This window comes from Pogona vitticeps, chromosome 6 (assembly GCF_051106095.1).
Source record: "Pogona vitticeps strain Pit_001003342236 chromosome 6, PviZW2.1, whole genome shotgun sequence".
Lineage (NCBI taxonomy): Eukaryota > Metazoa > Chordata > Lepidosauria > Squamata > Agamidae > Pogona > Pogona vitticeps.
In genome coordinates, this window is record NC_135788.1 from 86,847,929 (window position 1) to 86,862,367 (window position 14,439).

The 14,439-nt window shown below is 41.7% G+C and overlaps 1 protein-coding gene across 5 annotated transcripts; it reads left to right on the top strand.

Annotated features, from left to right (window-relative positions):
- The first annotated feature begins 4,112 nt into the window (after positions 1-4,112).
- DCAKD (dephospho-CoA kinase domain containing) lies at positions 4,113-13,988 on the top strand. Of its 5 annotated transcripts, none has more exons than XM_020798046.3 (5): positions 4,113-4,225; positions 6,097-6,214; positions 7,529-7,732; positions 10,118-10,205; positions 12,337-13,988. In XM_020798046.3, exons 2-5 carry the CDS (start codon positions 6,103-6,105, stop codon positions 12,620-12,622), a joined length of 690 nt encoding a protein of 229 aa, XP_020653705.3. In that variant the 5' UTR covers positions 4,113-4,225; positions 6,097-6,102; the 3' UTR covers positions 12,623-13,988. The 5 variants fall into 5 exon arrangements, with proteins under 5 accessions (XP_020653705.3, XP_020653704.3, XP_020653706.3 ...); XM_020798045.3 differs by having other exon boundaries at positions 4,195-4,543; XM_020798047.3 differs by having other exon boundaries at positions 4,206-4,526.
- The last annotated feature ends 451 nt before the right edge of the window (positions 13,989-14,439 follow it).

Genomic DNA, 14,439 nt, shown 5'->3' on the forward strand with positions numbered 1-14,439 from the left:
TGTAGTAATCTTGTGTAGTTAAGGTGGCTTCCCTTTGGGCGGAAGCAGGCATGGGATTCTAGCACACGTGATTTTCTTGGTTAGAAGTAGGTCTATAGGCGTGTTCTGCACCGCTTAACCTATGATTCTGGGGATCTTTTTTCCCCAGTATCTCTCCCAAGATCCTCCTGCCTGGTGATAGTCTCCCTTTAGTTTAGAATGTCCTCTCCACAGAGGTACGATCGCTGCCAAGGCTACACTTATTATGCGCTACTTGATCGTTTTAAATGGTTGATCTGTTAGCTACGCTGTTCCTAAGGTTTTGACATCTGGATTTTGTGGGTTTGTTTTGTTGTTTTTGTCCTTTGTTTTAGTATCACAACTGCACTTATTCCCTTTGCCTCTGCCTAGGGAATCTACAATGATGAGGGGTAGTGTTACCGGCCAAATCTGGATTCTTCCCTCCCGTATCAGTAGTTTTAAAACATCTTAAATAAGGAAATAAATATGAGGATTGAGTGCTTTGGTTACTGTCACTCTTACTGAGAGCTGATGTTTGAAGGCCAGTAACAATTGTAAAGGTGACACACTGATTTGTCAGAAACAATCTGGAAGTAACAGTAACATAGAAATTCTTTTATTATAAACTACCGTTGTCATAATAGTAAGCAAGCTTGAAACAATGCGCCTTGTTGTTGGTCTGAGAATATTAATTGAAACCCTGTTCCTTATTGTAATGCAAAAACAGGCACTAGACCACCAAAAAATAAAAATCAAGAATAGGCATTGGACCACTGAAGTCAAGCAAACAGTAAGCTTTAATAGATAATATTCCACTTATTCAGGTCTATATACCAATATTTGCGGATAGTACAGAAAAAATGTAATTTTATTTTACAATTTTTTCAATATTTACAATGTTTCTGCTTTATTTATTTATTTATTTATTTATTTATTTATTTATTTATTTATTTATTTATTTATTTATTTATTTATTTATTTATTGGTGCATAAGCCTGAAGAAGTGTAATTTTATCCATGAAAGCTTACTGTTTGGTTGATATTTTTAGTGGTCTAATAAAAGGTATCACCTACTCTTGCATTTGTTTACTTAGTAAGCTGCTACTATAGTTAGACCTATTGAATCAATGGAATTTGCAGAGGAGCTGACTCACCAAATCCCTACAGATTTAAATGGGCCTATTGTAATTGCGGGACAGATTTCACTTTCTTGGGCTCCATGATCACTGCACATGGTGACAGCAGCCCAGAAATTAAAAGATGCCTGCTTCTTGGGAGGAAAGCAATGACAAACCTTGACAGCATCTTAAAAAGCAGAGACATCACCTTGCCAACAAAAGTCCGAAAAGTCCAAGCTATGGTTTTCCCTGTAGTGATGTACAGAAGTGAGAGCTGGACCATGAAGAAAGTTGTCTGCCGAAGAACTGATGCTTTTGAATTGTGGTGTTGGAGGAGGCTCTTGAGAGTCCCCTGGACTGCAAGGAGAACAAACCTATCCATTCTAAAGGAAATCAACCCTGAGTGCTCACTGAAAGGACAGATCCTGAAGCTGAGGCTCCAATACTTTGGCTATCTCATGAGAAGACTCCCTGGAAAAGACGCTGATGTTAGAAAAGTGTGAAGGCAAGAGGAGAAGGGGACGACAGAGGACGAGATGGTTGGACAGTGTCATCAAAGCGACCAACATGAATTTGACCCAACTCCGGGAGGCAGTGGAAGACAGGAGGGCCTGGCGTGCTCTGGTCCATGGGGTCACGAAGAGTCGGACATGACTAAACGACTAAACAACAACAAATTGTAATTGAGACTTACATACATTGAAAGTTTTATTTTCCCCCCTTAATAGTCAAAGAAAGATATCACCAGTTTCTGCAGTTGTATTGTTCTGAGGACTATACATCCTTGTCCTAATTTTTACTATAAAAAGCAACAGGATTTCAGCCATTGTCTTATTATTACTTTATGCTGTATAGTATTAGTCTTATCTCTCTAGGAGTAAGCACCACTGAAACTAGTGGGCAACTGGGTAGACACATTTAAGACTTACCTACAATAGTTAATAAGGGACGTGGTAGCACTGCGGGTTAAACCGCAGAAGCATCTGTGGTGCAAGGTCAGAAGACCTGCAGTCGTAAGATCAAATCTACGCGACGGAGTGAGCTCCCGTCGCTTGTCCCAGCTCCTGCCAACCTAGCTGTTCGAGAGCATGTAAAATGCGAGTAGATAAATAGGTGCCACCATGGTGGGAAAGTAACAGCGTTCCATGTCTAGTTGCGCTGGCCACGTGACCAAGGAAACTGTCTACAGACAAATGCTGCTCTACTGCTTGGAGACAGGGATATGCACTGCTCCCTAGAGGTGGACACGACTGGACTAAATGTCAAGGGGAACCTTTACCTTTACTTACCATAGTTAATAACTGCTCTTTCTGAGGAAGATGGCTGGAGTGCATATTGCATTGGACAATTGTAGCCAATTAAGGCAATTTAGAGTTTATTCAGTTATGAAATTGCATACAAGAACTACTGAGAATTGCACAACTCCCATTTATTCAGCCAGGCTTTGGGCTGAAGCTGTGTAGTTATGCTTTGTATACTGGTATTTGACTGTATGCCATCTTATCCATTTTTTACTTGTTTTATTGGTTGCATGATTTTATTCTGTTTCATTGATACTGTTTCCTGCTTCAGAATTATTTTTATAATGAAAAGCTGTAGTAAATTTGATAAATAAATAATAAATACACGAATAACTAATGATACAATTTTCCTAGACAACTCTTAAGATTTTTAAATTATACTTGATGAGCCAATCAATTCCTGATATTGATTACAGAAAAAATAGTCCAATGTATACTTTGGTGTACATGGTTCTTTGGAAGTCAGTTCTAGTGTGCTCAGTTATACCAATTGCATGGCATTAGGATTGCAGCCCAGATTGATATGCAAATTGTGTAGAAAGCAAATACAGTGTGTTTTTAATTTTCTTACACATTGTCCACACTGAAGAACCACACAAATACAATTGTGCTTCTTCTGAAGTCATTTATTACTATCAGTAATTTATCTAATATTGGTGCAAGTCCTCTTGCTTAGCAAGGTAAATCACATTAGAGTATGCCCAATGAATCAATGTGGATCTAGTGAGTTAACTCCTCTAAGTTCCATTTATTCAAATAGGCCTAATCAAACTGATTTAAGTACGTAAATTGCAGTTAAGTTGACTCATCAAATCCCTATTGACTTAATGGGCCTGTTCTATGTGGTTTTACTCTGCCAAGCAACAAAACTTTACTACTTTGAGCATAAAGTTTTTATATTGAGTGAGACCACTGACCCATCTCTTGCCATACATTTGATACAGAGGTAGCAGTTTCCAGTCTTATTATTAAAGTTTTTTTGTAATGGCAGCAGTTCAATATAAGGTTAATGTATTTACATTGCATTTTTACACCTCCTTTCCTTCAGGGAACCGAGGGCACCATGCCGGGTTCTGCCTCTTCCCCAGTTTTCTCCTTTACAACAATCCTGTGAGGTCAAGCCATGGGATCTGGTTATCCCAAGATCACCTTGTCAGTTGAACGGCTTAGCGAGGATTTAAACGGAGGCAAGGCTACTCAAACCACCGTGCAACGGCGGCTGTTTCTCCTTTGCCAAAAGCAAAGAGAAGCAAGTGATCGTTCTCTTCTGCTCCTTAAAAAAAAAAGTTTTGCACGAAGGTGCCAAGAAGTAATTTGCACCGGACTCGCCCGCAGAACCTGTGGTTCCAAAATCAGGTGTTCTGCCCTTCGAACCCGCTTTTAAGATTTTCATGTCCAAAACTCGCATTTATCTTTATGCAAAATCCATGCCCTGCAATTTGAATCACGATGCAGTCATTTCTATCTGCTGCGATCGAGTCCCAAACCCCTTCAGGAAAATGCAGTGTCTCTACAGCTTTCAGCGGAGAGCTGCTTTAAAGGGACCTTGACATCCCCGCCATCAGTTCCCCCGCCCTCTCTTGTACGCCCATTCATTTTCTCTCGCCGTCGCGGCTTCCGCCGATATTACTTAATTTTATCATTTCGGCTTCAGGCATGGAGAAGCAATTTCCCGCTTGGGCAGCCGCGATTGGATAGATTTCTCCGCATGACCCCTCTTTGCCAATAGGAAGTCAGAAAAGTTAGGCGCGAGTGAAGCTCACAAGAGAGGCTCTGTCGCTCAACGTTTCGAGGCGGAACAAGCGGGTAGGTGACCGTCGGAACGTTCTCTGTATCCGGAGACGCAGCACTAGCTGGTCTCAACGCGTGTGTTATTTGTGGCGTAGAATATATATCGGGATGATCTTGCTTTAGTTCCAGATTTCTCTTCTGGTGAGCTGGGTCCAAGCTTCTGAGCACGTGCAGAGTTCCATCCCGCCAAACATTCGGATCCATCATTTTAGTAAGAGAAAGGGGCTCTTGGTTAGAATGGCAAAGTTGACCTTTCCAAAATTAAGGAGCAAGTCTGTGGCATGAGCTCTGCATTGGTGGCAAAGGAAAATACGATGTATGTTTATTTTTCAGGTTTGTGTACATCAGTCTTTTTTGGGGGGGTTTAAGGAGCCCATTTAACATTTCATGAATTTTAGCTATGTTAGCCTTTTCCATCAGAAACATTAGAGCACATTTATTTTGGCATGGATTTTTGTGATAAAAGCTCACTACCTTCAGAGGCAGGGGATATAGTTTAGAGCAGGTGTGGGGAACTTTTGAGGGTCATTTAACAAGAAAGAAGGAGTTTGCTACAAAAAAAAGGCCTGGTGGAGGGTTACATAAGAATGACACATCATGCAATGTTTGAGGTCTGTTTGCAAAGTCACATGTGGGCTGCACTTTGCCCACCCTTGGTTAAGAGGCATTCATTCTTTTTCTATCACTCATGCTCTCATTGCATATAATGGAGGATGTTGATTTAGGGCCAGAGTGAATTCAAGTGGTGAAAGTGCAGGCATGACAATTCAATAATTAACATTAGCCATTCACAAAACGGTTGATGGTAACAAAGGCATCCTGCCAATAGATTAGATAGTGTGACACGTGTTATTTGTGGGTAGTATAATCCACACATGCCCTTTCCCCCCTCCCCAAAGTAAAAACCAATAAAAAGTAATTTGTGTAACAATTTCAAAAGCAACAGAACATTTTCCTTAATAGATATATTTTGGGCTATGAAGTGCCTGAGATATGATGCTGGATCATACTGTAAAACCAGTTCATAAGGGTTCTGTGAAAGTCTGCTTGAACACTGAGGTACTACTTCATAGCCAAACCTGAGAGTACTTCAGGTGAATTTGGCATGCTTAGTAGATATAATAAGTACAATATAATAATAAAAAATAGTTTACAATCATTTTAGGGGTTTATCCTGTAGCACAGTTGTCACACAAATGCCATTTCTATGCTGAAGGCCCTGATAGGATTTGGGAGCTCTAAAGCCATTTCTGCCTTTGGCAGTAAAAATCAGATGTGATGTCAAAAACTGTTTTATCACCAGGGTAACTAACTGCTGGGAAGGTGGGCCTCCTAATATCGGAGAAAGGGCTTGAGGCAAATGTTTGAATCCCACTTCCCCAGTGCTGTAGCCCTAATGAGTTTGAAGGGTTCTATTGCTGTTTACATATTGGCAAAGGTGTCTTTGGCAACGGAATCCAGTCCTGGATTTCTCAATATTATATGTAGTTATGGTATATTTTAAAACTTCAAACAATAAGTCTTTTCTTGAGTCCAAGACACCATAGATTTGAGATGTGTGCACATACCCAATAATTATAATTTTACTCTTAGATTTTTTTTTTATTTTCCAAATTTAAATATTTTGCTGTCAAGGAAGAGAGCTAGCATTTTGCCTTTTTTTAAATCAAGGAATTAGTTCTTTGGCTACATAAATTCAAAAGTGTGCAAGTTTCCTTTTGTTCTCTCTGTGTGTCTGTGTTTCTAACATCTGCATTTAAATGAGAAGAGTACATGGCATTGAAGAGAGTGAGAGCGGAGTAATGTCTAAATTATTTTTTTAAAGTTACTAATTGGCTCAAGCTGAATTTTATTTGTTGTTGGTTAATAGTCATATCTTTTTCCAGGGCAGAATGTTTTTGGTAGGATTGACAGGTGGCGTTGCCTCAGGAAAAAGCACCGTGGTCGCCATGTTGCGGGAACTGGGCTGTGCTGTTATTGATGCTGATGTTATAGCCCGTCAAGGTGATTTCTTTTCCTAAAAACACAGCCACACTGTGCTGTTGTAAGAGTGAAAAGATGGATGGAGCAAAGAGGGAACTCCATTAATTGCCTCAGGAGTGATCAGAAGATGACCTATGGTTCTGCAAGGGCCACCTCCTCAAATTAGCAGATCTCACATAATCTACAAAGGAGGCAACATTGGCTGCTTCTTCTTGTTGAATGCTATTTCTTAATTGTGGTGTTTCCATATACTCACTGATCGTAGGAGGTACCCTGGAGAAGACCTATACTCTCAATAAGTGTGCTTGTGTGGTTTTGCCACCATGCGAATAGGAGCTTTGGGGGAAAGGGTAGCAATTTAAATTGGAGGATAGCTGTGGGGATAAAAATATATCCATTCCCAGAATACTGAAAGCTGTGATGGTGAACCTTTTTGAGCCCAAGTGCCCAAACTGTAACACAGAATCAACTTATTTATTTCACAGTGCCTACACTGCAATTAAAACCCGAATACTGAAGTTTTAGTTTAGAAAAAAAAAAACAGCTGCTCCTGCACTGCAAGGGTTAAATGCTTGTGGGTTTTTTTAGCTGTGGGCAGTATTAACAAAGAAATACTTACCGGTCCTCCAATCCCCCATTAGGTAATGGTAATGGTCACCATTGCACCCCTCCACTGGACCATTGCACCAGCAGAGGGGAGTGCCAAAATCTGGGATCAGAGGACGGGTAAGTATTTCTCGATGGTGACTTAATGGCTCGCGTGCCCACAGAAAGGGCTCTGCGTGCCAGCTGTGGCACGCATGGCATAGGTTCGCCATCGCTGCATCGTTTCCAGCATGGTGAATATTGCTGCTCTGCTTTGCTTGTGGGCTCCCAAAGGAATCTGGCTATCCACTGGAAGACAGCATGCTGACCTAGATTTGCCCTTGGCCTGATCCAACAGAACAGTTTTAGCCAGTAATCTGTGGATTGATGCTGAAACAAGAGCAACAGTGTGATTTGGGAGAGCTAACATGTCTTTTTTTAAATGACTGGTGTCTTTTTTTTCTTCGACACCACGTTCCTTGCAGTGGTAGAGCTTCACCATATTACTCCAAAACAATAACTGGAAGTGGCCAGAGGTCCACCTCTGGTTTTGTAAAGCCATTCTGAGTTTTAAAAGAAAATAAAATGCTTCTGGAGGCCTTTTTTGTATGAAAGGGCTTGTGTGGCAGGGGAAATGTTCAGGAGGGTTCTAGGAGCCTATGAAATGTGTCCATCTGAAGAAGCTCACAAACGACATGTTTTCCTAGATCAGTGTCTAGAGGTGTTTTCATATTCGTTTTCTTTCTGTAGTGGTCCAGCCATGCTTCCAGGCATATCAGCGCATTGTGCATTCCTTTGGCCCCGAAATTCTCCTGGAAAATGGCGAGATCAACCGCGAAGCCCTAGGAAGCATCATTTTCTCTCAGCCAGAGAAACGTCAGTTGTTAAATTCCATCACTCACCCTGAGATCCAGAGAGAGATGCTAAAACAGATCCTGAAATACTTTGTGCTGGGTAAGCTGCTGCTTGGGCTGATTTCACTGTGCATTCCCCTTGAGGCACCCGTTTGTGTTGACAAAAGCTATGACATCTCTCTTTGCCCTGTGTTTAGTTTAGTTCCTTTGCTGGCTGGAGAAGACGGGCTGGAAAAGGCATCTTTGCCTGCTTACTTGTGCTCATGCAATCGTTGCTTACATCTTGAGTATTCTCCCTTCTTTATGCTTGCCCTTTGCATTTTTACTCCTTTAATGTGGTGTTGAAGAGCATACACCAAAGAGTCTTTGGGAAGCATTGTGCATAATGTCATGCCTTCTGAAATGCTCACATGGCCTCTCTGCATACACACCCCCTGTACTCGCCCTGGTGCTCTTAGAAATGCTTTCTTTTCAACTCGATAAGGTAAAATAATGGTTTGACAGCTGGGATTTCTGCAGCTTCTTTCTATTTCTTCCCTTTCATTCTTCCAATAAAACTGTAACAAATACAGCTGTCAAACCTGTCTCATCAAATGGCTGATAATATCACCGGCTGCTTTCAGGGCAGAACAGAAGAATGTCCTTATTAGAAGGAGTTCAGACCTACTGAGGACAGCAGGGATGATAGGGAGATGGTGAAGGTCTGCTCGTCGTTTTTTTTTAAAGGAAGTGTAAATGCAACAGAATAGGGGATGAGAAGGAAAAACCTGTGGGGGAAAGATAAAAACAGTCTTATTGTCTATCTTCTCCTCTCTACAGTTTAAAGGAACTCTCCCCGCCAAAGAAAATGAAGCAAATTAAATCTGCTTTGAGTAAATCATCTCTAAGGATTCAAGTCAGTAGTTGTATAAATACAATGTTTGTATGCCTGCTGCCTTACAGAGAGTTTCTTAAAAAAATAAATAAGTCCCTAGTCCGGAGGGGAGCAATAGTAAGGGCTGAGGTGAGCAAGTGCAGTTACTCATACAGTACTTAAGCTTAATTATAAAGATTAGAGGAACAAAGAATAAGCCAGAAGCCTGTGAAGAGGATGACTTCTGAGGATGGGTTTGAATAAAGGGAGAGTCATGTTCAAGGCAGGCATTTCCTGTATACGGGGCAGGAAAATGGGCAGAGCTGTTTTGGAGAACACAAGAGGGGCAGAGGGTGGTGGAGCCAGGATATTAGAGGCCAAAAGTTAGGGTTGGATTTAGCAAGGATTTCAGTTACTTTTTGCAACTGCTTTTGGCATTTAATTTGTCTCCCATGCCTCTTCTAAGAATCTGGCTTTTGGGAGAAGCATTTACAACATACACGACTAGACTCCCAAAATATGCTTTAGATGTGAAATGTTAGCCTTTTGCTTTTTGAATTACACACCCTAATTCAGGAAACTTCCCACCACTTCAGAAGCAGTTTGCAACAGAGGAGTAAGTGTAGTTCCTAGCTGACATGTAGGTCTTGGGCTAAATTCAGTGCTCTAGAATCTTCCAGTGTAGTGATTTCCAACCTTAGGTACCCGTACCTCCAGAAATATTAACCAAGACATTTAGGGGTATGCAAAATAGAAAGTTGAATAATGCCAGAAAAAGACACATATGTCAACCATTTAAGACAGGAGACAATAAATGAATGTTATGACAAGTGGTGAAGTGGGTTTTCTTTGTTATTTAACCTCAAGAAAAGCCCGTTCCCCTCACATTGTTATTTTGGTGAGTGGTTAGGTGTCCCTCCCTAAACAGTGTGCTGTGAACGTGCCATTACAGTGCAGATGCTTGGCATTGCACCCCTCACAGCCTCAGCTTTCATTCTCTCTGCTTTGCAACATTTGAGTATTGTCTTGCCAATATTGGTGTACAGTGGTACCTCGCAAGACTATGACCCCGCTAAACGACGAATCCGCATAACGATGATGTTTTGTGATCGCTATAGCGATTTGCAAAACAGTCATTCCAGTGGGGGATTTTCGCTGGGCGTCGATTAGGTCCATGCTTCGTGAACCATTTGTTCGCAAGATGACGATTTTTTTCGCCTCCGCATAATGGCTGCCCTGTGTTTTCCGGACCCATGCTTTGCAGGGCAGCCATTTTTACAGCTGATCGGCGCTCACAAAATGGGTTCCCTATGAGCGATCTTCGCTGGACAAGGAGGTATTTTCCCCATTGGAACACATTAAACCAGGTTTCAGGTGAACCAGGTGAACTCAGTCATATTCATTACAAACATTTTGCTAATATAAAGGGCACAGTTTACAGAAATGGGCTGCCAGGGGTCACACAAGTGAAAAAAGGTTGGGAACCACTGTACTAGTGGAATGAAATTATGAAGGCTCTTCATTCATGTACTTCTGCATACTTTATGCAAGACTCTTTATGCAACTGCAGGGGGTAGGGTAGGGATTAATGTTTTGGAATTTTCAGTAGTAAATTCATTTTTATTTCTCCAGGCTACCGATATGTGATCCTGGATATTCCCCTCCTCTTTGAAACTAACAGATTGACCAGGATCATGAAACATACAGTTCTTGTTTACTGGTAAGGACATTGATGAGGACAGTTTAGTTTGTTATTAAATGCTATCAGACCCTGTGTTAGTAAAGCAAAGGCCATTGGATGACCACCAGAATAGGTGCCTTCTAAATGAACATAGGAATGTTTTGTTTTTCCAGATGACCATTAGAATGCATTAAGTCCACTGTGATGGATTAAAATGCTGAGTAAAAGTACTTTGCTTTTCAACTGAGTTTGTAAGTGCAGTAGGACCTCCTTATCAATGAGATCAGTATCCACTAATTCACTTATCCACAGTCTGAAAATATTAAAAATAATAAAAGAAAAATCCCAAAAATATGTATTTCTAACAGTGAAGTTACCAGAACTGGCCACTAGAGGGAGCCAGAGACTATGCTGAGTGTAGTGTTCACTATTGAAATAGTATTAGCTATAATCCTGTTTTTCAGCATCTGTGGTGAGGCTTGGAACCGATCTCCAGATACGGGGGTTCCTGCTGTACTGCATCACAAATAATGACACAATGTGTTTGTTGTTGGGGCACAACACAAGAAGCATTGTTATTTTTTAAAAGTTTACATGACTACTGGTAACATTACTTTTTCAGTGTGTAAGTTTACTTGTGACATCTAAAATGTGTGGAGAAAATGTTTTGGACATTTTTTTGAAAATGGAAAAAAAATTAGCAGCCTTGCTGAAGAGCTGCTTTTAAAGTACCAAGCTACTTTTAAAAGAATGCTCTATTCTTGAAGTAATAGCAGCCATACTAAAAAGTCCAGGGTCTGGCTTTTAGGGGCAGTAGCCTTCAGGGTGGAATTGCTTTTGAAAGGCATCATGTCCCCAAACCTGCAAGCCTCCAAATAAAGTTGGGCAAAAGGTGGAAGGCATTCCAAGCCACCATTGAAATGGATGCTCCTTCTGCATCCTGATCTACAGAATCCAGCCGTATCAGCCAGCAATACGGTTGTTTGGCTTCAGACAAGGCACAGTCTTGCCAGCTGACCTTCTGTGTCAGTGCAGTACTGTAAGGCTTTGTTCTTTAAGGCGCACCAGTCTGGTGCTAGGCTCCCAGTCTGTTCCGATGAATTTCAGTGACTATTCTGTTTGGAAAGGCTAGACCTGCCTGTTTGGGTGCTGCTCTTTAACCAGTTTTAATGCCCATTTGGAAAGTTCCTTTAAAATTCAGCCATTTAAAAGGAAAGGTGTTCTCCAGTAGCCCATAATTTTCTATGTCTCTGTCCTTTTCTCTGTCTTTATGGCTGGTTCTTGGTTTTTACCAGTTTGGATTCTGGTGAGTTCGGGTTGAAGTCTCAAGCCATGCACTTTCCTCTTTCCCCCTTCAGGTACCTCCCAAGATCCATCGTGCTTTGGCACTGTCAGGTTGTGCCAAAGGAGGAACACATCTTTCCTCACCAGGCACAACCTGTCCTGTCCTTTGAAGTCTCGATGACCTCTCAGGGAGCCAGGCACAATGTCAGTGGCAAGAGCACCACCACTAGATTAGTCAACATTCAACAGTAAATTTATGGACCATCATGGGCGATGGAGGTCACACTAATGCAAATCCAGTGCGGTCAGTGGGTTTTTAATAGCAGTATACAGATCTGTGACTTTGGGTTACAGATCCTAGAATTCTTCAGACATGCTTAGCTTTAATTTGTATGCCCCTGAATATATGCAAAGACTCCCACTGGGCAAGAAGATAAAGCTGTTGTCTGCTCCTGACATTTTCTGGGTTGGAAAGAGTCCGTTGAGTTTCTTTCCTAACCTTGCTTGCTGATTGCACTCAGTGTTCTTCATCCAACAAAACTCAGTTGTAGCTTTGACAGCTGAATTGGTCCTTTTGGCACAACCCTCTCTAATCCACGTATGCCAACTATAGGGCTCCAGTTGTTGACGGATTCCAACTCCCACCAGTCAGGCATCCTAAGCTATGATGCAGGATGCTGAGGGTTTGTATCCAACAATATGTTAAGGTCCCCAGTCTCCCACCTATGGCCTATATAAGTCTAGCCAGCATTGCATTTCTTAATCAAGGTAGAGAGCAAGAATGCAGGCTGAAGTTCGTAACTGCATGGCTGAATTTCCTGCTTGTAAAATCATTGAAAGCATATTGACTTTCCTCCTGAACTGAGTTCTTTCCTTCTCCTGCCAGTGACCCACAATCCCAACTGTCCCGTCTGATGCGTAGGAACCGATTGACTCAGGCAGAGGCCGAAGCGCGCATTGCTGCCCAGCTGCCCCTTGCCCAGAAGGTCAAGCTGGCCAACCACGTCATTGACAACTCAGGAGACACAGAAGCCACAAGGAGGCAGGTCCTCAAGCTGCATGCATCACTAGAAGATTCCCTGGACTTCCTTTGGGTGCGTCTGTTGGCTGTTGCAGCAACGGCTGGGTTTGGCAGCCTGGTGTATTTTCTGCTGCGGCAATTTGTATCTTAATTTGACCTTTCTGTGCTAGAAAGGGCAATAGAACCCAACTCTATAAGTAGTTTTGCCATCTGAATGTAGATGACTAAACCAGGCCAGAGTCTGCTTTCCCAAAAAAAATGTTCAATTTCTTCCTCTTCAGATCTTAGCAAATGGAAGGAAGTACCATTCAAGTCCCTTCAAAATAGTTCTTGGCTTCTTTCCTTCTAATATTCTCACATATAATTAATCACAGTTAAGGAGGGAACACGGGCAGGGCCATTTTTGCTCTGTCAGGTTTGGGGCTGGGGGAGTCAGTTGTGCACGACAAGTGTGAAAACATAATTCTTGTGTTAATGGTTGACTTGATAGCATACCTACAAGACTTATACTGATCTTTAGGAAAAAAATATCTTGTGCCCTATCCCCCAAAAGATGGGTACACACTGTTACTGACCAGATCTTGGAGAGGTTTATGTTTGCTGAGTTGTCAGGAGTGTGGTAAACATCCGATATAATTGATCCAGAAATCAATGGGTGTGAATTCAACCAAATGTTCTCTATACAGATATAACAAGGAAAGTAACTTCTTGCACTGTCTAGACCAGAGAAATAGGCTGTTTATAGGTTTTGAAGGGCTTGTTTTGTTACTGCATTTCATTTAACATCTTTTTATTGAAACGGCTTATACAGCCTGAGTGATAGTTTTAAAATAGATCATTAAGAGTGGAAGTTGCAGATTCTTGTCTCTATTTCTGACTTCTCTCCAAAATGATTTGGGGGGGGGGGGAATGAGAGCATTATGGATCTCCACGGAGTCTCCAAGCATCCTGCATTCAATGAGTTTCCCTCATGTAGTTTTGTCTACTGAGAAAATCCCATGACTGTGTCACAGAATCCTCGAGTCTTCTGGGGGATTCAGAGGAGCATTCCAGAATGCAGGAGAGATGAGTGCTTTAGAGAAATGGGGCACTGCCCCATCCCACGCAACCCTCGGCCGACCCACCCTTGGCCTGCTTCCTTTACTGAGACGGAGAGACAGGACTTTGCCTGTATTCTGGTTCCATTGAATTTCCAGCCTGGTCAGCCTTGGTCAGTAGCAGCTTGAAAATGCCCAAATTAAATCTACTGGCTAGCTTTGAAACCACGCAGGAACATTTTCAGTTCTCTTCCTCCCTCTCCCGCACATTTTTCTGCACAGCTGAGTTGCAAATGAGAGGGCTGAGGGAGTAGCTCAATAAATTTATTTATTTGATTTATTTATTTGATTTTTTTATACCACTCATCTAACCCAGTGGCTACTCTGGGCAGTAAATATGAATAATAGCATAAGAAAAACATGACATAATCAGTGGCAATGTAACACATTAAATTGCATAATAAAACAAGTCATTTAGAACCTGTAGACCATTATTAAGAAAAATTTAAAAGGTAAGATTAATTAATTAATAGATAAAAGGCTAATGCACTCAGGTTTTAATTTGGTGCATTCTGAAAGGCCTGGCAAAAGAGTGTTTTCAAGAGCTTTTTAAAGGACATCAGGGAGAGGGCAAAGCAGATTTCAGATGGTAAATCATTCCAAAGTCAGGGTGTGACCTCAGAGAAGGCCCGTTTCCTTGTTCTCTCTTTCTGGGCCTCCCTCAGGGTCAGCAACTTCAGCCAGCCAGCCTGTGAAGTGCATGTAGGACACATAGTCCCTGTTGGGAGTAGGCATTCTGCCATGTATTGAGCATTTAAACCGTTTAGGGCTTTATAGGGCAATACCATCACCTTAAAGGCGATGCAGTAACAGAGAGGTAGCCAGTGCAGCTCAGCCAGAGTTGGGGAAATATGGTGGCGTTTATTTATTC

Excerpts from the sequence above, each read along its gene's own strand:
- DCAKD (XM_020798045.3), top strand. Across the intron at positions 6,215-7,528 it reads TGATGTTATAGCCCGTCAAG|TGGTCCAGCCATGCTTCCAG; the intron begins GTGATTTCTTTT and ends TTCTTTCTGTAG. Across the intron at positions 10,206-12,336 it reads CATACAGTTCTTGTTTACTG|TGACCCACAATCCCAACTGT; the intron begins GTAAGGACATTG and ends TTCTCCTGCCAG.